The sequence below is a fragment of the Passer domesticus genome, chromosome 5 (assembly GCF_036417665.1).
Source record: "Passer domesticus isolate bPasDom1 chromosome 5, bPasDom1.hap1, whole genome shotgun sequence".
Lineage (NCBI taxonomy): Eukaryota > Metazoa > Chordata > Aves > Passeriformes > Passeridae > Passer > Passer domesticus.
The window spans coordinates 18,436,271-18,461,175 of record NC_087478.1 but is presented as its reverse complement, the minus strand read 5'-3'; the positions used below and the strand labels follow the sequence as shown (position 1 = coordinate 18,461,175).

Genomic DNA, 24,905 nt, shown 5'->3' with positions numbered 1-24,905 from the left:
TGCCTGACAGGAAAAAAAAAAAAAAGGTGTTTTTGACTTAATATCATTAATGAAGTAGCTGCTTTAGTGCTTGAGGAAATATGATTTTACTGACTTGTTCACTGTCTCTGTAGTTCTGGAGAACTGTCTCTGTAGTTCTAGAGTTACTATCTCTGTAATTCTGTGCTTACTACATCTCTTGTATTTTTTACCAGTTCTCTTCACATGCTGCAGTTCAGACATCTTGTATAAGGCCTCTGCATTTTGTTCAACAAATGCTGTTTCACAAAGCAAAGTTTTTTGAGTTGATGAGCTCAGCATCCCAGTTGTTTAAATAGGAACTGCCACATGAAGCTGTTAGAGGAGGCGCTTTCAGGAGGTGGAGCAGAGCAGTGTGTAATTTTTTGTAGAAATCACAAAATACACTGCCTAAGTTGTGTGACTAAAGCAGTAGTTGTCTTTGGCAACTTTTTAGTTTCTAGCTGTATGATTCACTCGGCGTTATTTAGGCAAAGAAGGGCTAGGAATGCATTTCAGACGGTTTAACACTGTTACAGAGTTCTGTACAGTTCCTAAAGCAGAATAAATTGTGTTTGCCAGTAACTGCACGCAGGTTCCAGTGTCTCATTCTGAAGTAACTGAGGTGATGCCATTGGAAGGAGAAACGTGAGTCAGTGCTGTTTTAGAAAAGTGCTGAGAGAGTGTTAGCCTCTTTTGGGTACATTGATTTAAAGAATTTTAACTACTGTTTTCTTTCACTGAGTTTCCAGTGGGAGTGCCGGCAGGGGATTGTTAGTTGGCAAAAATGTGGTGGATGAAGAGATTGTGTTTCTGGAAAAGATGCTGATTTACATGAAGAACTAAATCCAAAGAAGTTTGTATTATACTGGGGGGGCAAATGTTATTCTAGGGGAGCAAGGCATCAATTTGAAGCTATTTGATCTACATTTTGATTTTGGTTCAGTACATGCCCTAAGATGTGAGCTAGGAAACATGGACTGAGAAATCAGCTTCAGAGAAACAAAATACGTCACAGAACTGGTTTTAAAAGAGGTGAAAATACTCAACAAGGAATACAGGTAATGAGCTAAAGTAGTGTAATTAAATATTGTGTGAAAAATCTTAAGTGTAGTGCAGGTATTAACTCATCATAAAATGGAAGAGTTGGTCAGGATGCTAAATGTAAACTTCACCAGAGCTTCAGGTGTGCTTTTCATTTAGATTTTGGAATGTGAGTGAAAATTTGTTCAGGGCTAGGGAATGTGGCCCAGGACAGAATGCTTTTTCCTTAGTCCTTGATAGCAAAAGTAGGACTCTGACAAGTTTATGTGCCTTTTTGTCACATTAGCCCTTGGCACTTGAGTTATAACTGGTAATCTGGTTTTTATCTTTTGTCGTTACTGTGGGGGATGCTTGCATTGCACACAGCCTGTGGCAAATGACCAAGTATCTGCTATAGCTGCTTCAGGCAACTGAATTTGTTCAGTGGTCACTCTTGTGGTGGAAGTATGCAGTTATCCATAGCTGCTCATGATTTGGTTTAATTGTCATCTTTTGGCCTAACTTAAAATTAAAACACTTAATTTGTAAATCCTTTTCAGAAGCTTCTCGTGTTGTGTTCGAATTGTTATACTTGCTGCAGTCTTTGTGTAAAATTTCTGTGCATTCTTTAGAATTAGGAGGAATCTCTTTGTACATCATATTTGTACCTTATCTAGCATTAGAAGGTCTTAGTCAACGACTTGGGTTCTGGTCTAGCACAAAAAAGAGACTTTTTCTGGAATCAGGAACATGAGATGAAGGGAACCTAAAATAAGGGCCCCAGAAAATTTTTAGAGTAGAAACTGAACTTTGAACTTTAAGTGTTTTTTGTTCATGCTGATGCCAAGTGCAGAGGATGCATTAATTATTCAATGAACCTCTGTGCGAAAGAGAAATGGGAAATACTGAGAAGTACACAGGAAAGGGGGTAGGAGGAGTTTCACTATAACCTGAGAAAACACTGTATAACCATGCTTGAGAGAGGGAACTTTCAGGTACAGTGCTGGCTGAAACACTTGGAACTGTGAACAAGTTGTTCTAGGGTTTGAACCCTGCTCTGGTCAGTGGTGCAGGGCTTTATAAATTCTTTATATTCAGAGAGATTAGATCAAGTAAATACCTAACTATCTCATTTTGTGTAAAAAATAAACAAAGCAAAAAAACCCCAAACCCACAAACATTCTCCCTAAATTGATCAAAAGGGTTAAAATATGATTGTGTTTTGTGTCTATGGTAATTTGTGTCAATCAGTTCCTAGTATTCACTGAAAAAGCTGTCAGGTAAGCAATACCCATTATCCATTAAACCATGGTCTTTGGAAAGTTTCAGATAATAGAAATAGTTGTGCAGTGTTTCTTCCATGAGAGAGGAACAGTAGTGCTTAATTACTTCAGAAAGTTCTGCTTGACTGTACAATCTTTTCCCCCCTCTTTTTAGCACAGTTTACAGATGTGTCGATTGCTGTGTATGGTGTACTAATTTCCCTGTTTAAATCTATTAAAACAACTGTAACATTTTAATATTCTTTCAGTATTGGCTGACATGAAAAAAAAATAAAATCTACAGTCTGTACAAACTGAGAAGTTGTGCTGTTCAGAAGTTTTTCTAGCATACTTTGAAGGTGATGCCCTTCAGAATACTGAAGATTTAATTGTGTCTTGGTTACAAGAGTGTTTAAAGTTTAGACAAAAGACCCTGTCATTGCTGTAGCTGTCAAGGTGCCAACATCTTCAAGATAAAAACGTCCTTTTTTCCCCCTCTTTTCATTGCTTAATAAGCAGGAGGACTGGATCCAATGTTCGCTGGCCATTGCATGTCACTGCTGCCTGCTAGGCTGAAAATATGTTGTTTAGTCATCTGGGTGCTCTGTAAGTGCAAATGACGGCACGACTGAGATGTGCCAGGTTTATCTGAGCACCCCAGAACACTGGGGTTAGTGGAAAAAGACAGAGAAGTGTTCTACAGTGAAAATAATAATCTTGATAGATTTCTAACCTCTAACTTTTGAGCTTCCCGTCTTGCTGAGATACTGTAATGCTTGAAATATTCTCCTAGAAAAAAACTGCAGATAAAATTGTATTGTAAGTACATTTTGCTCTTTTGAAACAAGAGCTCGTTTGTTAGATATTGTGATCGCTGGGTGTTATGATAGCCAAAAGTGGAAAAGTGAGGAAACTTTTATTTAAGATGCTAAGTAAGGGGTAGTACTCAAATAAAAAAGAGACATGAAACTTTTAATTTGTTGGTCTGATTTGGAAGCAGCCCTATGAGATGTAGTACAGTCATTTTCTAGTGTGTTCTCTTAATTAAAATTCAGGAGGCATTTTCCTGTTCCCTGGCTTAACTGAAGTTCTTGCTGTGCTTTTGTTCCGTATCTGAATAGATGTTGTTGAAAGCCAAAGTGTAAGGGAGAACTTTTCAAAGCCGGCATGACTCACTGAACGGTGAGAATATCACAAAGTGTACAGGCAGCTGTGTTCACAGGGCTGTTTTAAACTGACAGCTAACTTTTCAGTGGAAGGTAAGCACGAAGGTTTTTAGCTGTTGAAAAATATACAGTAACTTAATTCTGATATGAGATACTCCTCATGGTATTTTAACAGATTGGCAAGCAGTGAGGTGAACAAGAAAGGATGAAGGGAACAAGAGAAATGGTTGATACTGGGTAATTCTGAAACAGTTTGCTGTAGCTGAGTTATTGTGGGTATCTGTGTTCATGGGACTCACAGGGAAGTCTGTCATTTTAGGTAGTTGATAAAAAGTGTTGAAATCAAATGGAATTTATGTTGAAACCTGTTTGATTGTCTTTGCTGTCCTAGAGTTGAAAAAGTAAAGAGCTTTGATTATAGAGGTATGCACTAACTAAACAGCTCTAAAACTGGTTTTTAGATCTTGAAATAAAAATTCACTGAGGTATCACAGATAAACAAACTTTAACTATGTTGGTACTTACACTATGTTATTATGAACTGTGGCTCTATGATGAAATTTAGTTAAGGTGTGTAAGTAAGTTGTTGGAAAGTTTACATATTTTGAAATGTAAATACATCCAGTAGTTAAACATTGTGTTCATTTTGTCTTGAATACACAAAAAACCTAGTTGAGCTCTGATCTCAGTATGTGAAGGATCTTAATTATACTTTTTCTCTTTCTTTGTAACTTATTATTATTTAATTGCCTTTGTGAAGTGTTATGACCAGGGAAGAAGGTTACAGAGAAGAATTTAGCTATGACAGGATGCCAACTTTGGAGCGGGGAAAACAAGAGAATGGAAATTATATACCAGATATCAAATCCAGTGACCTTCAGCTGTCAAAGAGGCTGCATCCTTGCTTTAGTTACAAAACATGGATATTTTCTTTGCTGATGGGAGTAAGTACTTTAAACTATAGTAAATTTAAAAATACAAGTGTGGCCTTAGTGCCCAGAAATCTGTTCTGTTTGACAGAAGAATTTTATCACTAATAGTATTGAAAAGTAATCTTTGTAAAAATAGAAACGTATTTAGCAAATTTCGAATGTATTCTGTGTGTATTCTTTGACTATTTTTTACTAATCAGAGGTGGTATATGAAGGCTGATTTTTATCATTAATATTAATCATATAAGTAGAGAATAAGTGAGGTAGTGGTAAATATCAGCCCATGTGTATGTATAGGCAGTGCTTTTTGGTAGAGTACGTAAAGTATGCGGACCATTTGCACTGTTTTAAAAATTCTTCTAACTATTAAATGTACTGTGGCTGCCATGATAACATTTTGGCATTAAAAAGATATGTGGTACTTGATTGCCACATTTGTCTATCAGGGTTCAGTAGCCACATAATTATTTGGTATAATCAGTAACATAGCAAGGTATATACTTGTGTTTCTTATGCAAACAACACAATGATTTGAATTTTTGTGTTCACTGCTAGAATCACAGGGTACTCATCTTGCATGTACATCATATGCTTCTCCATGTTCTGAGCCAAGTTAATTAAACTTCATTATAGCAATTAGAATTTGATCTTTTCTTTTTCTGTCAGCTTGTGTGTTTTGAAGAGTACTTTTTATTAAGAACTAAGATTGTCTCACTGTTAATATGGTAATTGCTTGTTTATGCACAGTGAATAAAATTATTGCCTTATTTTTGTGGAAATAGCTGAGCATTTTTTCCTTTCTGACAAACTGCAAGGCTTGGATTTCCTTTCAGATGTACTGTCACATGAAAAGAGAGGAAAAGAAGTGCTGGCTTTATTTACATTAAATTTTCTCAAACTTAATTGTCCAAAAGAACAACTGTCTGTAATTTACTGAGTAGTTATAAATTTTTGGAGATAATAACATTTAATGATCATTTGCTGAAGTCATATTATCAAGAAGAATGAATTTCATGATTTCATGAAAAAATGAAAGTGCATTTTTATTAATAAACTCTTAAATTAAATTCCAAATAGATTTTTCTCCCAAGTGTTTAGTCTTTATTAACCCTTCTGAAAGACAGTGTCCAGAAGAGAAAGTCTCTGTATGCTGAGCAATGTAAGTCACAGTGAGCAGAACCATCTACTTCAGGGAGCAGTTGCCAACTGTAAAGTGACATCAAAGTGGCTGATGGGCTGGTTTTGTGCAGGAACAATTTGATGAGCATCAAGCACAATTTCAACTCGTTTTTCTATAGACTGTCCTTTCAGTCTGCCAAAATTCTGTGTGTGTGTCTTTATACATGCACATATGCTTTCCTTATTCTCTGGGGTCTTTTGACAAGGACTTTTTAAAGACCCTCAATAATATTCTGACATGAAAAAAATACCCAAATAAAGGAGAAAAGCCATTCTGTCTCTTACCTTTCCCAGCCCCTTCAAAGAAATGCCTACTCAGAGGAATGACAAGGAAAACCAAAATAGTCTTAGTAGAAGACGCTAATTGCTTATTGCAGAGTGTGTAACTGTGGTAGTTATGAAATAAACTTATTAAGGTAAGAGGAGTAGCTCAACATTTTTGGATGTGCTACTGGATGAAAGCAGGAAGAGAATTTGGAAGGGTGTAGGAATATAGTGGAAGAAACTTCATTAATGTATCTGAATTCTATTTTTATTGCTGTGTTCTAGTTGGCAACTGCCCAGCTGCCCATATGCATAATGAATGTTGGACTCAAGCAGGAAATGCAAAGTAGAGACATAGCTGAGGTCTCTGAAACATTTTTACCACTAAACACTTAAGTTACCTTTTGACTTATATTGAGGTATTTGCCAGATCAGGGCAAAATTTTTGATTTAAATATGTTCATTATTAGGTCTTGGAAACCAGTGAAATATCTTCAGAAGTCAGCATATTGTGATATTTTTCTTCAAATTTATTCACACAAAAACTGCATTCTTAAAAGTAGCTCAATTTGATTACTGATTTATGTCTGACTAGTTTTTTTTATTTTTTAAAACCCCAGTTTTATTAATATAAATTTATTTGTTGCTTTGCAGACTTGCCTCCTTATTACTTCTGGATTTTCACTATATCTGGGAAATATTTTTCCATCTGAAATGGATTATTTACGTTGTGCAGCAGGTTCAGTAAGCATTCTTAATTATTTGCTGTGGCTGTTTGACAGCAAATGCAATAGTAAATAATTTTTGTGGGTTTATGTCTTTTATTCTGTCTGTCTTTTTCTACTACTTTTCTTCATGGAAAATTTAATTATATTTAACAGTTCATTAAATAGAATTTCATTGCATGGTTAAAGGAATTACTGTTGTCATGAAGACAATTGGGTTTCTGTTACCAATATTTTTGTTATTTTTGTTAATCAGCTCACCATTGGCATGCAAGATTAATCTGCTGAGCAGTTTTTCTGTGCTTGATTTTTAAGAAAATTTTTGTTGCTATGTATTTGGAAAGTTTTCTGGCTATATGCTATCAAAATGTATTTCATATTGTATCTCAAAATGTTAATTTTTCAGTTTATTTTGCCATAATATCCAAGTACCAAAGCAGACTAAAATTCTCTTGAATATTATTATTTTATTAGTAAAGTGTGCATTAAAGATGGCTGACATTTTCCAGAGCCCAATATTTTTTTCTGTACTTTGAGGGATGCATACACATATTTACTGTATTATATATGCTTAGTTTGTGCTTTAAGTCTCATGTACTTGCTTTGTTTATGGCAGTATTTTGTCATAGTTATTTTCTCACCTTGACTTATATATTTGTTTTTAAGTTAGGTCCAAGATTACTTGGAACAAACAAGTCCCAGGAGTTGCTCTGTGAATGAGTTACCACTTGGGTTTCCACCAAAGGTGTTGAAGTTGGAGGAGTTTAAGTCAGTAGCCTCAGAGATACCTTATTCTGTGCAGCACTGGTTTAGTTACTGAGATGTGTCTTTGTCTGCCCCTGATTTTGACTCTTTGAACTTCATGTTGAAAACTTTCCAAAGACCTGTAGATCTTTGGATGCAGCAGGTTATCTCATTGGGTTTGAAGGTGTGTGTATGTGAGGAAGGTGTTAGAGCTCCTGCTGCAGATGGTGACATTGGTGCAGTCCGAAGAGCCTGGAGAGATGTGGAACCAGCTGGCCACCAAGTGTCTCATTTAGCCTGAGGCTGAGTTGCTCTCTAGACTTTCACCCATCTGGACTAATACTTCATTCAGTTGCCTAAACATAGTCCTGTAGTGTTCTAGGAACTCCTGTGTAACCAGTACATAGAAGAACATTTTAATTATGTTCAGTAAAGGTCATTTAGGTGTTGAGGAAGTGCTGCCAAGAATTTTACATATCAGTGTTAATCTCTTTATAGCATTCAATTGTTAAGCCATTAGTGTTCAGGTGTGTAGGAGGAGAATTAGAAATGTGGCATTTATTGCATGATTCATTGTTTAACATAAGAACATTTCTATTATAATTTTAGTAGGCATCTGTGTAAAATAGAGTTGGATCTGTAATGGAGCCATGTCTGTTGTGGTGGGGAACAGTTAAGGGATAGAGAAATTACTTTGTGAGACTTTTCATTTGTGCATGACTTTTCCATTTATCTTTGCCCTCAAGCAGGGAAACATAGTCCCCAGTGAGACAAATGGACATCCCAGGCACAGTTCTCCAAGTGTGTCTTGACTAAGCAGATTTTCACAAGATTTTCTTCAGAACTGTTTTGACATTGGGCAAATTTTAGCTTACTCAACAAGGATTATGTCTGTTTAAAGAATGTGCAGGCCCAGTTTGGGAGTAGCATTGTTTTCCCCTGCTCGAGGATCTCAGGCCTTCTAGAGTTAATTTAAACTAATGAAGTCATGAAATACCTCATGAAAGACCTCATGAAAGACCTTCTTTTGTTTACTCATCACATTATGCTGGGTAGTTAGTAAAAACTGAGGGATATGGAAGGTATATTTAAACTTCTTGTAATTCTTAGACACTGATTGTGATGAATGAGTTCAGTCAAGTGAAACTTTTTCTTCAGAGTTTCTGATCTTCTGTTTGTCTAAGTGTACTGAATATGAATTCAGACACATAGAATATATCTATAGAAGTATATATAAAATTCATTGTGCAGAAGATCCCACTAGTCTTTTCTTTTAATTTTCCCAGTGTATTCCTTCAGCAGTTGTGAGCTTTGCTATAGCAAGGAATAAAATTAATGTGGTAAGTATGAAACTTCATTGTCAATTTTATGTATCTCTCTATATATCTATATCTATCTATATATATCTGTATGTGTGTTCATATTCCCCCTGTGTTTGAAATAAGAGAGAAACCCATTCTGAAATTGTTTTTCAGATACCAAATTTTCAGATTCTCTTTGTCTCTACATTTGCTGTTACAACAACGTGTTTAGTTTGGTTTGGATGCAAACTTGTCCTCAATCCATCAGCTATAAATGTAAGTTACCAAAACAATTACTAATTGTGATACATTTATCTTTGTTAAAAAACAAGGCAGGGAGGACTTTAGGTGGCTGGAGATCACATGTCATTACTTTGCTACCAATATACCAGTATTCCTGCTTGGTCTGTGAGGAGAGGTCATGCAACAGTAACTTTATATTTTTCTTTGCCCAGTGTTAGTTACCTGCAATATTATTCACAAGAATCTAATTTATTTACTCTTACTTTTCCAACTTTTGTTATTTACTTCTTGTACCTGGGTCTAAGTGAGATAGTCCATCAGTTTTGTTACAGTGCTTCTGGACTCAAACTTGTGCATCTACTTGGCACTGCAGTGCCACGTGTGACATGTGGCCTTGCCAGCTCATATCAGTATTAGCTCTGTGTCAAAACGGAATTTTTAATCTGGATTAAATTGTTCTCTAGGCCACACATTTGAACTTCTTGTTTTGCCTAACAATTCCTGTATTCTTCATTGTAGCACATTTTCTAGAAGTTTGCCACAATGACATTTATCGTTGTTTGCATAGTTAGTACAACTGTACAGTCTATTTGGTACAGCAAAGCACATAGTTTCAATTATCATTTCCCAAGTAAAAGTGAATTTCAGCATCCAAAAAAGCCTCCTAAATCTGTGACTTGCTACTTTTTTCAAAAAACACATGCTGCAAGATACATGTCAGAGTATTGGAGGAAGACTGAGATTTCATCATCAACAAAGCAGGTCTGACAGGAGGAAGCAATATCATTCTGTTCTAAGTTTTTGAACAATGGTTTGCTATAATTGTATAGGTTTGGAATGGTATCAGTTCTTTCTAGTCTTTTGGTACTTTGCCCCAGTGGCCTGACTGACTACCAGTTATATTTTGGGCTGCTGATTTCCATCGTGGTGCTTTTGAAGACAAGAAAGGGAGATCCACTCTGCCTAACTTGTGTGCCTGGAAATGATTCAGTCCATGTAGTGTAGGTACCTACCTCTTTTCATGAGAGTAATAAGGGACAAAAGAGCAGTGTTAAGTATTGCATTCACTTACTTGTCTCTTGAATATGAGCAATGGCAGCATCCATGTTTTTTGCAATGTAGTCTGCAAGGGTCATGAACCCATGAAAAGTGTTTGTGAATGCTTTACCAGCACTAAGCAGGGCACAGAACCAGGATCCTTGGTGCAGTTCTTTGGTTTGTGTTTTCATTTAGCATCCAATATGGTAGCACACTGTTTGGGATTGCAACCTAGGAGTTGTGACCTGTGGCCCTCCTTCCCCTGAGAATCTTCCGATAGTTGCTGCAGTGTTCTGGGTTCACATAGAAAGGCCTGCAAAAAGCGAATGTACCCAGCAAACACTTCCTTATCATAAGCTCCTCTTCTGGAGGACAGTGATAAAATCTTCAGGCAGAATATTTCCATAAATGCAGCAAATGTTTTTTTCCTTAGGTTAGGCATTCTGAGAATAATGTTGTTCTTGAAGTTTGTCAAGAGCCAAGAAAATAGATAACAAAGTATGTAATCAGTAGATGTGTCTAAATCTGACAGAAACTAGACTACCTGCCTAATCATGCTAGACTCAGCCCCTTCCTTCATTTTGAATATGGAAGACATAATTCATGTCTGGGATTTTGCTGACAGATAAATTTCAACTTGATTCTACTTATTCTGCTGGAAATCTTCATGGCAACTACTGTGATCATTTCAGCAAGGTCTACCGAAGACTGCTGTACAAGAAAGAAAGTAGGTACCCTTAAGGATTGTGCATGTTAAAAAATCCTCCATTTTCCTGTCTTACATATGCTGAAAATTTATTGACAACACCATAACTTTGCATGCTAAAGCTATATTTGACCTACAAATAAAAATACAGTACTAAACAGTTATTTCTTTTATCTTTTAAAAGTGCAATGACCCCTCTGCAAAATTACCTGTTGAAAATTACACAGCACAGAGTTCTTTGAATGTCTTATGAATAGGCATGGCAAATGTTTTACTTCTGTTTTGTAGAACAAAACTTGATGTTTGAAACATTAGAGTACTATAGCTTGTATGTATTCATGCAGTACCTTTTTGAAGCCTGATGCAGAGAAATTATTTGTCTTGTATGTCAGTTTGGTGGTATCTGCATGACATGTCTTGACTTCAGGATTTGGGGCTATTGGTATAATTTTCTTTATTCATAAGTGCTTTCCCAAACCCCACCCTCATTTTTCTACAGCAGTACTTTTAGGTAAGAATGAAGCAAACATAATATGCCATTGGAAATACTGATTAATAAAGTTGTGTAGTGCCTTGTCCTCCTTTGGCTGCTGCTGACGCACATCTGTAAAGCCAGAAGGCTCAGGAAGAAAGTATATTCTTTGAAGGTGGAAAAGGGAGACAAGATGAAAATATTTCATCATTGAATGGTGGCTGTGGAACAGCTAATCTGATACTAGTTTGGTTTTCATGTAATTGATGTGGTCTTACCTTGGAAAACACCTTGATGTGTCACTGTCACCTCTTCTGGGCCAACCAGATATTGCATACCACCGTCAGGATCTGTAAGAGGCTGTACAAGATATTAGAAAGAAATCTATTGCTTTGTATATTTTTTATCATGATTTTTTTATTCTCCTCTAGAATGCTGCACATGACAGTGCCATTGTTTTGAGCAATGTCAGCTTTCCTGCTCGAATTCTGAAGTCATACTCAGTAAGAAAAGCATTGTTTCATTGAATCAATTTATTACTTCATCTTTGTAAGTGCTGAGGTTCTTTAAAGCCAGGAAGAGATCACTGTAGTTAAGAGCCGAAAGAATAAAGACAAAAAAGAGAGATATATAGTAAAATATTTCCTTTTAGAAGATTGCAAGATAAATTGTAACTGCTCTTTATTATGGGAAGGAGACTACTTAATGACGTAAGGATAAATAGTGTAAACTGAACTATTGTTCGGGGGAGCTAATAAATGAAAGCATAAATGTGTATAATGAAGCTGATCTTGTTTTCACTTAAGCTAGCTAGTGTTTTGCCATATTTTAGAAATGGAAAACATAGACTTTATGCCTAGCTAGTAGCATAAATGCATTTTATTCTTTCCACTGAGGTCCTTTCTATATGCAAGTAGGAAATTTCGTGTTCAAATACATTACTAATAATTTGTGTGCTCTTATTTGTTTTAGGTAATTGAGGTGATTATTGGAATTTCATCAGTATTTGGTGGAATAATTGCTTTGAATATGGATGTTCTAGTCTCAGGTCCATACCTCTCAGTAACATTCTTTTGGATCTTAGTTGCTGTAAGTAGTGCAAATAGAAGCTACTCTTTTAAAACAATGGCTTTTATTAAATTTGTTTTTCACTTTTCTCCTCCCCACTGGAGTATTTATTTGGCTCTAATACTGTTTGGGAATTGCTGCTTAGCAAATGAATTAGAACTTCAATATACTTAATATATTTATGCAATATTTTGGATCTGTTTTGATTTGCAATATTTCAGTAAATTGTTCTGATACATTCTCAGTCCTCAATTCAGTAAAATGGAAATGAGTATTAAAACAAGGAAGTGGGGTGTCAAAAAAAGTTACAGGTTTTAGAATATTTCAGGCTGCAAAGGAAATGTTGAGTTTAGGTTTAGCATGGTAGAATCCTTAGAACATCTTATTTAACCTCTCAGTTTTACCTGTTTTAAAAGTCAGAGACTGTGGTTGGTGACCCTTATCCCTAGTAACAGCCTGTACCCAGGAGCAGTGGATTCATAAATGATGTTGTGCCACCCTGCTTGCCATGAAGGAACTGGTTGAGAAAGAAGACAGTGAACACTAGGTTTATATATGTGTCTGTAAAGTCCCTTTGCATGAAGTGGAAAAAGTTCATAAACAAACTTTTCAGCATTCATAATACACAAAAGAAAAAAGCTGTGAATAGTGGGAATTACTGTAACTCAATTGTAGTTTTTGTAATTTTCAAGTCAATAAATACTTACTTTGTTACACTCTTTTGCTTAGTGTTTTCCAAGTGCTATTGCGAGTCATGTAGCTGCTGAATATCCAAGTAAATGTCTGGTAAGTGTTTAAAATTCTTGGACTTTGTCATTAGAGTAGAATAATGCTAAGAAACTCTGCCTGATAGCGGGCACTAATCAAGTTTGCTCACTGTTTTTAGCTGCTTCTACAAAATGTGACAGAAATATGTAGCAGGAGTGTTAGCTGGTATCCCTTAAAAGAACTCTAGTAGGTCCTTTGGATGCTTAATTTCATCAGTTCTAGAAAAGAATTTGAAGAGTTTGGTTGGTTGTTTGGGGTTTTTTTGGTTTGTTTTGTTCTGCTTTGCTTTTTGGATACTTTGTAGTGATTCCTTGGGAAAAGATAATACTATAGAAAAATGACATGCCTCAAATGGTATGCCAAGAACTGCTGTCAAGCTCCTGAAAGGAGGTTTCCTTTTTCTTTCATTATCCGTTGTGTTTCTGAAAGAAGAAAATTAGGTGTGCAAACTGTGCTAGACCTAGAACCTATTTTAAGCAAATTCTTCATCTATGTGGTTAGCAACAATAACTAATAATATTCAGTAGAGTTAATTTATTCCTTGAATGTTCTAGGTCTGTAGTTAAGGCTCCTTAAAATATCTGTTCTAATTAATAGTCACTTATTTAAGTGAGTAATGAGGCATAACCAAAATTGAAGTTAGAATATAATCCTATGGGGGAGATATTTGAGTGAAACTCAGCTGCTGTTGTATGGCAGTAAATTTGCCTCAGGACACTCAAAGGTATTTGCATAAGATATTTTAGGTTGCAAGTCTGCAATATCTGTTTTTAATTCTCATTAATTCATATAAATTGAAGAATAAATGGTGGCTTCTGTACTGGCCCTCCAGATTGGGTATTACTTCCTCTATGTATGTGTGGAAGGCACTTGTAAAATAAAACAAAAATGTCATCATCTATATTGAATGAAATATGAATTACAAACCAGCAGTGTTTTGGCTAGGTAACTTGGGTTATACAAAGCTTGCTTCTGTATCTTCATGAAATGTGGATGGCTCTTAGTATTTCTCTTTTATGTATAATCTTACACAGTTTTACACACTTCTGTTATGCTTGCTTCAAGGAGACATATCTTACAAACCAGAGTTAATTTTTTAGATTATTATTTAACCATTATTATCTTATTTTTTAGGTTGAGGTCCTGATTGCCATTAGCAGTGTTACCTCTCCTTTGTTGTTCACTGCTTCCGCATACTTATCCTTCAGTATCATGCAAGTTGTTGACATCTTTAAAAGTTATCCACCTGCTGTGAAAGTATGTGTTTTTATGCAGTTGAAAAATGAACTTCTATATGTTACAGTAGCATACAGTAGCAAGGCAGTAGCAAATTAGGGAATATATTAGGGAATAATGCAGACAAGGTACTGCATTATAAAGATGGAATGAAATCTTATAGAAATTACTTAAAAAGTCTTGTTTGACTTATAAGTGAAAGTATGTTACATCTATTGGCACCCTGGAATTGTAGTTTTAAAAAGATAGGATTTTATTCTAAAGATGTCAAAAATAATATACAGTATGCTAGAATCCTTGGGGCTTTTATAATTTTAAATTAAAGATTCGAGTACATTTTTCTGTTTCTTAGGATGTTTACCCATCGTTGGGACTATAAGCTTATACCTAGATTCATTCAAAGTCTGGATTTGGACAAAGAAGAAAAAGTTTGCAAAGTTTAAAGCATTTCAGTATGAAGTCTTACCTGTGCATTGGTGAAAAGGTTTCTTGTGCTCTACTAGCCAAGTGTTTGCCAGTCCCTGATGTTGTTCAGAGGACCACTTAGGGGCATTAGACCAATGCCATTAAAAGTGTCCATTAGTCATTAAGTAGTCTCATAACTTTAGAAGAAAAGAGAGAAAATGTTTATTAAATTGATATCTCGGGGACTGGAAAATCAACTTCTGAGTCTGTGATCCTGTTCTTGTTCTGGAGGAGTGTACTATTTTGTTTAACCTCAGGAATGATGACAGCTTACATAACCTCTTTAAGTAGCTTCTCCTGTCACACATGTTGGAGACAGATGACTACACTGTCTAGACAGTTGGTGTGACCCTGCAGAGCATTTCTTACATTCTCTGCTTTGTGTGTGGTTGCAGTAAGAGTGCGCTGCTCTGCACAGGGCAATGAACTGTAGAGAAGGAGGTAACAGCAGGACAGAGGAAGAAGGGTAACTTGATTGGCAAGCAGGGCAGTCCTACAGCACCCCAAAAAATAGTAAAGGAAGGCAGGTCCAGCCACAGTAGCCGGGTTCAGTGATTGCCAGGGAAATCCACAGTACTGAGGCAGATCCAAGGTCATCCAGGAACTCAGGTCAGCAGGGCAAGGTCAGAGCCAGGAAGGCACAAGGCCAGGCCCAAGCATAGCTGTGACCTTGCTTAGGTCAAAACCAGCAGTAAGACTCTATTTTAGAGGATAGTTTCCTCAATTCCGTTGTGTTTCCAGAGGAAAAGATAATTTGCCAAATTAACATTTTCTTAGAAGTTATAGATCTCATTTACTTTCAGCAAAGTCAGGCACTAAAATTTTGGTTGAAACATTATGGTGAAATAAACTTTAAATGATAATTTGATTTTAAAAGTCTAGATAGGAATTTTTAAAGTATAGAGATGGGATAATATTTTATTCAAGTAGTTAACAACATATGTCTATTTTCAGCAATCTTATGATGTACTCCTGTTGCTTCTGATGTTGATGCTGCTAATTCAGGCATGCCTTACTATTGGAACTGTAATACAGTGTGTGAATTACAAGACAAAAATGAAACTACAAGATTCAGCATGGACACCATCACAGGTTAAAAAACAGGAATACAGAACAACAGAGGTTTGTATTTATATGCAGTAGAAAATTTGAAAATAACTATTTTAAAATGCTTTTTAAAAAAATGTTTTGTGGTCTTGAATTCTGATCTTAATTCAGACCACAATTAAAAGCTATTCTATGAAACTTAATTTTGTAATCAAGAGGTAATGGTTTCCTGGTTAGATGATAACTGGGTATGACATAGGGCACAGAACTGTACCCCTTGAGCTTTCCTCTGCTGTACAGAGCTAGGCCCTGAATGCTTAAACACTCTCAGAGAGTAACTCCTGCTTACTGCACTAGAAGGAGAGTGCTGGATTCAGTCCAGCACGGGATAGAAAGCACTGGGAGCAGAGACTGAAATCAGTCAAGCCAGTAAACAGCTGCTAATGGAAAGTGGAAGCTTTGGAATTATGTCCCTTCAGGTTGTTGAGGGTGTTTGGTGTAGGTTGCTTATTTGCTGGATCTGTGTCCTGAGACTTAGGTTCTGTATAAAAGATGAAGCACAGCATCACTTCCACTGCTGCGAGTCGTGTTTTGGAGCATGGGTCATGGCATGGCTCAACAGATCTCTGCCAGAGATGATTTACAAAAGTACTCCTGCTTTGCAAGTCACTGAGAAATTAGGCATTAATTAAATGCTAAAAGGAGCACTTTCTGTGCAAAAGCAACACTTTTTTGCTTACCTTTTAGTATTTAAACACAAGAGTAATGTTATAGGTGAAGTTGCAAGTCCCTTTGGCTTTTCAGAAGTCTGTGTTCTTAAGCAAGACCTAACTTTGCTTGCGTGTATGTAGGTAAATCTTGCTTCAGTTACACCACGGTGGACTGCTTCTGGCTTTGGGGTTAAAGGTTTAGGTCTGAAGGCTTTCAGTCATATTTTAGAAAAAGACTTGAAAAATGTCTTAAATAACATGTTTAAAATAGAAATTTGGCTAAGTTTCTTAGACCCAAATGTTTCAAGTGTTATATGATTTACACTGTTATATTTTATATCCTAAATATAAACTCTATTATATACAAAATGATACAATTTACAAATGTATAGAATATTTTATTAGCTCTGGCTGTACCTATTCACATTCTCCTAGCTTCTCTCAGGTATTTATTTGCTTGAATTTCAGTTTATAATCAAAACATTTTTTCATGTTTACATTTGTCTTAAATTTGTTTACTTTTAGGTTTCCAATAATACCTTAAAGGATTTTGACAAAGATAAAGCTTGGAAAGCAGTTGTGGTGCAGATGGCTCAGTAGTTTGGATTCTACAAATGCAGCCAACACAGCACAATCCAATAAAGTAAATCAACTGTTTGAATGAAGGTTTAAAAACTTCCATTTTTAAACAGCAATATAGTTGCAGCAATAGGAGCCATGGAATAACACAGTAAATGATGTATCTTTCTAATAATTTTAAAATTTGTTGATAATATTTTAACACATCTGTTTTTTCTGTTGGTATCTGTAGTCTAGTGTTTAGAAGATACCTTTAGAAAAAGGTAATGAGTTGCATGGATTTATGCTGATGGCAAGGTAAAATATTGCAATATGTAGTAGGCTTCATACATTTGCAAGAGATTGTTATAACTGCAGTTATGCAGTCAGTGTGACTGATAAATGCTTTTGTAAAGTTATGAGTACAAGTCATAATTGATGTTTTTGCTTATACTTCACTTTTGTAGGAGTTGTAAAGTGTTCTGCATCTTATTGCTTTTATATAAATAAAAGTCTTTATTATGTGGAAACTCGAGAATGTGGATTGACATTCTAATCTGAGAAGTGACAACAGAATATTCTTTCCCATTAAACTTTGATTTCTGGACTATTAAAAGGGGAAGAGGCTTTTTCTGAGTGCTGGGACACATAAGCTGCTAGCCAAAACTAAAACATCCAACAAACAGAAGCAATCAGCCAAATAACTACTGATACTACTGATATTGAAAGAGGGTTTTTTATTTTTTGTTTTTAGATATATTCTTCTCATTTATTTATTTTTCTAACTGTCTTTAAAACCTATGCAACTTAGCTGCCCTGAAACAAAGGACATCCCCCATACAGATGACCTTTTCTTGTAGCTGAACTAGATTTCAAGCACTATTAGAATTTCCATGTTAATAGGAATTCTGGGGTAACCAGGGTGATAGCTGACAAGGTGGTGAGGTTATTTTTATCCTGGTTTTATTGTTGGGTTTTGAGAGGTTATAGACTTTGAAGGTCCTTCTTTTTTAATCTAAAATAACTCAGATAATTTGTTTAGAGCGTGTTGCAAAGCTTAACTCTTTGCATTTGAGAAGGGGAAAGAAAGAGAGAAGAGTGTGTCATGTGTGGAGCCTTTCAGGTACATGAGCATGTTTCTTTTCATTTTGGGAAAGCTGACAGTTGTTATGGATTTAAATACATAGAGGGTACTCTTTCAAGTTAGAGCAGTGCTTTTTAACAGCATGTATACAACAACCTCCCTGTCTACCTAAAAATATTAAGGTGTGCTGTTGGTCCAGACTACTACATCAACCACCACAGGCTGCAGCTGCTGTTTATTAAATATTGCAAAATTTAATGCCTGTACTGGTGGTACTTGTGTGAACATTCTCTCAACATAACAGATAATTAATTGTATATCTGCCACAATCTTACCAAGTTTGCAAGTAGGAAAAGTTAGGTTGAGGTTACACTATTTTTTGAAAAATTGCAAAAAAAAAGTTACAGTTCCACTCAAAAATAAACACCTAACTTCTTAAATCTCATGCATGAAACTGGAAAAAGACTGTAGACAGTGTAGAAGTTCTTAATGAATAATTTAAAATAAAAAGAGATTAATATATAGAATAGTGTGGATGTTACTTAACTGTTTCCTTAATGGTTTGTTTTACCTTGTGTGGTAAAACACTTTGTTTAACTGAATCTGTATCTTTAAGAGATTATCTCTGTATTTTCTGTCAAGTGAAGATTGGCTTTGGTTATCCAGGTTAGATATAAGTAGATATTACTTTTGTAAATGATTTAGGTGGGAAAAGAAATTAAGGGAAGTTGCACAGCTGATGGAATTTCCTTTTCACAAAATGCTTATACCAACAAAGCAGACAAAGGCACTTTTACTTCCTTTTGAGTCAAATGGCTTGAGGTGCTCTCTTCTAAAGAGCGAGAGGATTTTAAACAGCTCCTGATTTTTTTTTAAATTCTTTTTGCTGTCAGGAGTGACTATGAAGAAACAAAGCATATATAATAGCAGATATTTGCATTTCTCTTGGGGAACTAAAGTGTTTTAATAAGAAGTCAAGAAAATATCATTCATCAAAAAGAAGGAGGAAAAACGAAATAGGGTAAACAGGATGATTGGGTTAAAATTTAGATTGACCTTGAGTAATGGTTAAGATATATGAGTGTTTAGTCATCTTAGATTAGCAAGGGTGAGGATTAGATGGGAATAAAAAAAAGAGGTTGTAATAGAGCTGCCAGCCATAGATTCTGCTTTCCAGTGAAGATGAATATCCCAGGGCTCCCTGCCTGGCCATGGCTCCTTCCTGCTCTGTTCAGCACAGTGGAGAAGGGACAATCTGCCAGGTGCAGGACTTCTCCCTGCATGCCTGGTGAACTAGGAGCCCCACCATGGATACCTCTCTGGATGCTGAATTTTCTCATGCCCTGCAAGAAGAAAAATCATGGAGGTAAGAGGCAGGCTTTTAAAATCATAATTAATGTAAGGCTGGCTGCTGACATGACAAGCACTTGTCAGGCAGAGAAAGTTTCACTATAAATGTCACTGTGTGTCAATGTTTTTGTAACTCAAAACAACACCCCCCGCCCATATGCCCTTTAGTAAAGGACTTTTTGTATTGATGTTTGACACAGAGTAAATCTTGATAGCTTGAAGATTTAGTTAGGGCCTGTTGGTAGATGATCTGTTTCCACAGCACAGCTAGAAAGCCTGTTAAAAGGACAAAAATCATACCCCTCTCTGAGGTCAGCCTGGTGAGGTAAATGTGGATGTGCCATGTTAGAAGAGTTTCTGCTTGGAAATGTGCCATTTCCTGCCTTGCTGGGTATCACTAGAATTAATGCCATGGCTGACTGCTTAGCTTATACCAAGAGTCAGGTTCCCAGCTTAAAAAAATTAGCTAGATAAAATTAAGAAAAAGTTTAGCTGGGTAAAATAAAAAAAAAAGCAGACTGAAGCATTTCCTGAAAAAAATAAATTGTGTGCACATGGTGCATGAATGATTTACTTTTAGTTGCAACCCCTCCATATGTGCTAATAATTCCAGTTTCTCTGAGCTTTAAGTTCATAAAAGTATAGATTGTCTACAAGAATTTTGGAGAATTGTAAATATGCTTTATTTTTTATTATACTTTTACTTTTTTCTAAGTAGATTTTTTTGAACACTCAAGTTTTTAGTTTTATTCTTTAATAATTTTATTAACAATTCCATAGGGGTCTTAAATTATTTTCTTTCATAATTTAAAAAGAAATTTTCTTTATTTTTTTAACAGTGCACAGGACTTTCAGCAACCTAATTTGGAATGAGATTATCTTTAAAATTCCCTTCTAGCCCAAACCACTTTATAATTGTATGGTTCTAATCTTAGGAAAAGAAAGTGTTCAGAATCTGTGGGTTGTGCCTGGGTTGTAAGCAGTGCACCTAAGGTGCTACCTGCTGTGATATTTGCTGTCATTGCTGGATGCTCATGGCTCCTGAAGGAAACGGATGGGGTGGGTGAGGACAGTGAGGGTCCCCTTGAATCACACAGATGAAATGAGTAGTGGTTGTCTTCAGACTGTGGATCAGTAACTTGTTGAGTACAGAAGCACTCAACAGCTTGTGTTTCACCAGCCTGTCTTGTGTCTCTCTGGGGTATAGGTGCCCTGCTGGTACCTCTGCTGTGCACCTGCCCTGGCTGCACAGGCTCACTCTGGGCAGGAGATACAGGCACAATCCCAGAAAAATGCAGTTCCTAAGCAGCTCTGAATCCCTTGTGAGTATTTTGTTGTGGTGACACTTCACACCGCTCCACTCCAGAACATGCCCAACATAACAAGAAGCTGTTAAGTTATAAACAGCTGTACTGTGGTTCATGTAAGTGGTTCTGGGACAAGATGTCTGTTGCTTGGAGCAGGCAATACAGCTGCACACAGGGTTAAAATAATAGCCAGGGGGCTGTTATAATATGGTATGTGTGCCTGTGTTGGTGAAACTGGGAAGAATGTAGTGATATAGCTGCATGTAGCAATACAGCTGCACACAGGGTTAAAATAATAGCCAGGGGGCTGTTATAATATGGTATGTGTGCCTGTGTTGGTGAAACTGGGAAGAATGTAGTGATATGTCACAGGGTCCTCTTGCAAAATGTAGTGTGAATGTGGCTATTGTGCTGCAAAGAAGGCTGGGACTTCTCCAACATGGATGTGACAGGGACATGCCTTCCAGCATAGACATTGATGTTAATTTAACAAAGTCAAAGAATAATGTAGCCAAAGCAGAAATCTCCTTGGAGTTCTGTGCTTAAACTCCAACATCAGGTTACAAAATCAATTTCTGGCTGCTTAGGTATGTCTGGTAACATATCTGTCCTAACTTTCGTTTTCAAATGTTCCCCGTACACACTTGAGCAGTGATGGAATGATGTTCTCTTTTGAAGGGGGGCAAGTACATATCCAAGCATGCAAAATTGATGGAGACAGAGACTAATTAAGAAAAAGATACTTGAGCTGATGGTCCAGAGATCAAATTTGACCCAAGAGAAGATGGGGACTCTAAAATACTGGATTTCACTCTGTATCCTAAAGTCAACCTGTGCATTTTATTAAAAAGCACCCTGAACCACAAAGTTACCATCCTGAAATGTGCAAGATTTGGACTCAAACCTTCTTGGACTCTGAAATGTTTAGATTCTGGCTTTTCTGCGTTCTTGACCAGTGCTCTAATAAAGATTTAGGGTGCAAAATATCTATTAGCAAGGTGCAAAAGGAGGCCCTTCCTATTAACAGTTTTTAAAGAGTCTCTTTTTCTGAAGATAGAGGGAACATTGGTAGAAACAGAATGTTTTGCTATCATCCATTCTTCAGGGATAAAGTAATGAAAGCATCAAACTAAAGACAAATGTGGATTAAAATATAGGTAAGGTATAGTAAGTAACAAGGACTAAAAGACATCTGTTAGAAAGAAATTATTTTCAAAATTATGATCAAGAATTAGAGTCCTATTTGAACAGAGAGCCCAAGAGATATTGCTCCTGTAAATTTCAAATGCATCAATGCTTCTACGTAACTGATAGTTCTCAAAAAATGTGGCATGGGTCAATTATACTGCCCAGCTTTTAGTGAGAATCTTAATGGGGGTTCCAAAACCTGATGTAATATGAACAGTGGATGAACACAGTAATTCCAGGATACAAATTATGCGGGAACAGTAAAGTAGCTAGTTTAGACATGATATTAAAAAAGGGTTCAAATGAAGCAAATAACAATAAAGTTGTTTCCTGTTGAACTTAATAACAGCTTCAGTCCACACAGAAACTCTTGACTGAAACACAGTTCCTGCATAGAAAGAGAACATTGTTAGATCTGTGCTATGATCAGCTTTATTCAGAATGTGAGAGAGAAGAAATGTGCTAAGAAATACCAGAAACAATAAGAGAAGAAAATTTCTTTAGATGAATCACACTGTTAATTTCTGCGGAAACTGGAGGTAAATGATACACTAAGGAGAGTCAAAATGGCATTTGCTAGAGAGTAAAACATCCTTGAACTGCTCACTCCTGAATATTGTCTGCAGGACCCTCATCTTACAAAAGGGTATAGTAAAAATGAAGAGATATATTACTTACCATAGAAAGTATAGGGGAGGTATGCTGGTAAACAATACAGCTGTGACTATTATGCAAAGGTGAGATGAAAATGGATATTCTGTATTTTTTAAAGCAACAAGGGGGAACCCAATGGAACTATTTGGAAGCAGTTTAAAAATCCAAACAAAGAAAATAAACATAGGTTAATTGTGCACTCATGGCTCCAAGAGGATTTGAAAACCGAAAGGATAAATAGATGCAAAGAGTTGTTTTACAAATACATTTAAGGAAGTTCCAGAAGCAGCTAGTAAAATCGTGCACATCATGTGGCTTTTCGTTCAGTAATTCTGTAAGATCCAGGTCATTGTCTGCTTACATGTTAAAATAATCCATGGAAGTAGGATATTTAACTTCTTTCTTATTTTTTTTTAAGCATCCTCTCATTCTCTTAGGCACAGGAGAGTGGACTGGGCAGATTTTTGATCTCGAGTATTTTTGTGCATAGATGTGTCACATCCCACTCCTGTGAGTACTCAGGATTCATTGATGCCCATGGTCAAAGTTTTTCTGGACCTATTTGGTAATGGGCCAGGGAGCTTTGAGGGTATTTTGGTGGTCTCAATCCACCTCTTCTGGACTGACCCTTTCTCAGTAGCTCCTGACTCCTCCTTGACATCACCTCTCTGCTTTATGTGGTCACCATGGACCAGAACAGGGAAGTGGGCCGCAGGAAGGTTCTTCCCTACCTCCACAGGGCCCCCCTTTCCAGCCACCCCCGGTTCTAACTTGTTTGAGTGGCGAGCAGTGTTTGAGACCTAGCAACACATTAACTCCTTAATGTCCAAACTTTTATAAGATGACAAAACTTAAATGTTGTTTTTTTAACCAAAACATTTAAATTACATTTTGTTCAGTATGGTGATTGATGCTGCTTATCTAAAAAATAAAGTCTTCTTGGAAAATGCCAAACTGGACTCACATGAAGTATCTAAAATACAAGTACAGTAGATACATTGGCAGAGAAGACATTGTATTTTATGTGTAAAGCCAGATCCTAGCAGATGCTGTTAGTTGTATATTCCCCACTGTAACTGATGTAAAGGGTTTTGTATGAGCACTGAGTACCTGGGTCCTGGCACTGTCCTACTGAAAGATATCTCTGTGGTGAGCAAGCCCTCTCCGTGGAGAAAAACTCCCTATTCCCCTTAGGCATGTCACACGTAGTCTCCATACCAACCAGAGAGTGTTTTTGAAATACTTGTTCCTTACAAAGGGTAGTGGGACTGTGTGAAATATAGCACCCAGAGAGGCATTCCTGGGCTTTCTGTTATGCTAACAGGTATTGAGGGACTGTGACTCACTCCTACCCTGATTTCAGAGTTGGTGGTGTTGAACTTAGAAAAAACATACATATTTCCAAAGCTGGAGATAGACTTTAGAACAAGATGCTCCTATTGATACAATTAGATAATAGTGGAAAAAAAAATCAAGGCTCAGATTTCTAGAGTGGAAGAATCTGGTATTCCTGCTGATGAAAAAGAAGAAACTAGTCTTCCAAGACCACCCATCTTAGCAAAGCTGGTTTTCTTCTCATTGAAAGCACTAGAAAACCAGGAAAATAAGACTGAATTTGAATACCCATGAACTTGTCTGGTACATCACTCTAGAAGCAAAATTCCCATTTATATATGGAATTTACAGAAAAGAAATCTGTTGAAACTGATCTAGTGCTGATGTGATGAAATCCAGAAGGAAGAGGCTTTTACTGTGATTGTCAGAAATCACTGTTTCCTATTTTTCAGTTTGGAACATACGAAATGAGTTGAGCATGCTTTATATTTCCCAGAACTAGCAATTTTCTGTCTCTGGAAAGTTTTAGAGGGAGGAGCTCAGAGGTGCTGTGGGAGGGACTAAAATTCATATTAAAGTTTTGTCATGAGAGGGAGAATTGTCAGAGTAGGAGGTTTCTTCTGAGCTTTTGCTTTTTATATATTTTTTTTTTAATTTAGGATGATAAATACTTACGTTCAGATTCTTCTAATAATTCTGTTTTGGAATACTGATTGTCAGATTATTCCCAGGATTGAAGAATGTGGACTTTCATGTTCTCAGGTAATCTCTTGTTCCAATTTGCTGTCTATTAATATAGTAGTTATATGTTACCAAAGTAATTATAGGAAAAGAAAGAAAGCAAAAAGGAAAAAAAATATTTCAGCTGTCCTGAACATTCACTGAATACTCCTGTCATTGTGAATTAAGTATCCAAAGAATTACTCTGAAAGGGGGTAGCAAAATGCATCTTTACATCCTTTGCAACTGCTGCTGTTAGTTTAAAATTTGTCTTTTGTATTTGAAAAAAATGATTTTTCTAATATTCATTGCTTTTCCAGAGTCAGTTTTTACAACAGCAGTGGTGCCAAAGAGATATGAGAG

The 24,905-nt window shown here is 36.4% G+C and overlaps 3 protein-coding genes across 6 annotated transcripts in view; 2 read left to right on the top strand and 1 right to left on the bottom strand.

Moving 5' to 3' along the window:
• The window catches only part of MOV10L1 (Mov10 like RNA helicase 1), a 30,874-nt gene extending 30,652 nt beyond the window's left edge, over positions 1-222 (bottom strand). Inside the window, exon 1 of the mRNA XM_064421534.1 lies at positions 95-222. Within this exon, the coding sequence (XP_064277604.1) occupies positions 95-222 (128 nt within the window). The remainder of the gene's footprint in view (positions 1-94) is intronic.
• Positions 223-676: 454 nt separating this feature from the next.
• Positions 677-17,437, top strand: MLC1 (modulator of VRAC current 1). Of its 4 annotated transcripts, XM_064422182.1 has the most exons (14): positions 680-853; positions 944-1,058; positions 3,404-3,541; positions 4,209-4,392; positions 6,478-6,567; positions 8,579-8,632; positions 8,768-8,869; positions 10,500-10,601; positions 11,484-11,555; positions 12,025-12,141; positions 12,850-12,906; positions 14,023-14,145; positions 15,544-15,711; positions 16,872-17,437. In XM_064422182.1, exons 4-14 carry the CDS (start codon positions 4,213-4,215, stop codon positions 16,944-16,946), a joined length of 1,140 nt encoding a protein of 379 aa, XP_064278252.1. In that variant the 5' UTR covers positions 680-853; positions 944-1,058; positions 3,404-3,541; positions 4,209-4,212; the 3' UTR covers positions 16,947-17,437. The 4 variants fall into 4 exon arrangements, with proteins under 4 accessions (XP_064278254.1, XP_064278252.1, XP_064278253.1 ...); XM_064422184.1 differs by lacking the exon at positions 8,579-8,632 and having other exon boundaries at positions 677-1,058; positions 8,783-8,869; XM_064422180.1 differs by lacking the exons at positions 680-853; positions 944-1,058; positions 3,404-3,541 and adding an exon at positions 3,564-3,685.
• Positions 17,438-24,454: 7,017 nt separating this feature from the next.
• Positions 24,455-24,905, top strand: part of IL17REL (interleukin 17 receptor E like) — a 43,994-nt gene continuing 43,543 nt past the window's right edge. Inside the window, exon 1 of the mRNA XM_064421552.1 lies at positions 24,455-24,584. Within this exon, the coding sequence (XP_064277622.1) occupies positions 24,483-24,584 (102 nt within the window). The 5' untranslated portion in view covers positions 24,455-24,482. The remainder of the gene's footprint in view (positions 24,585-24,905) is intronic.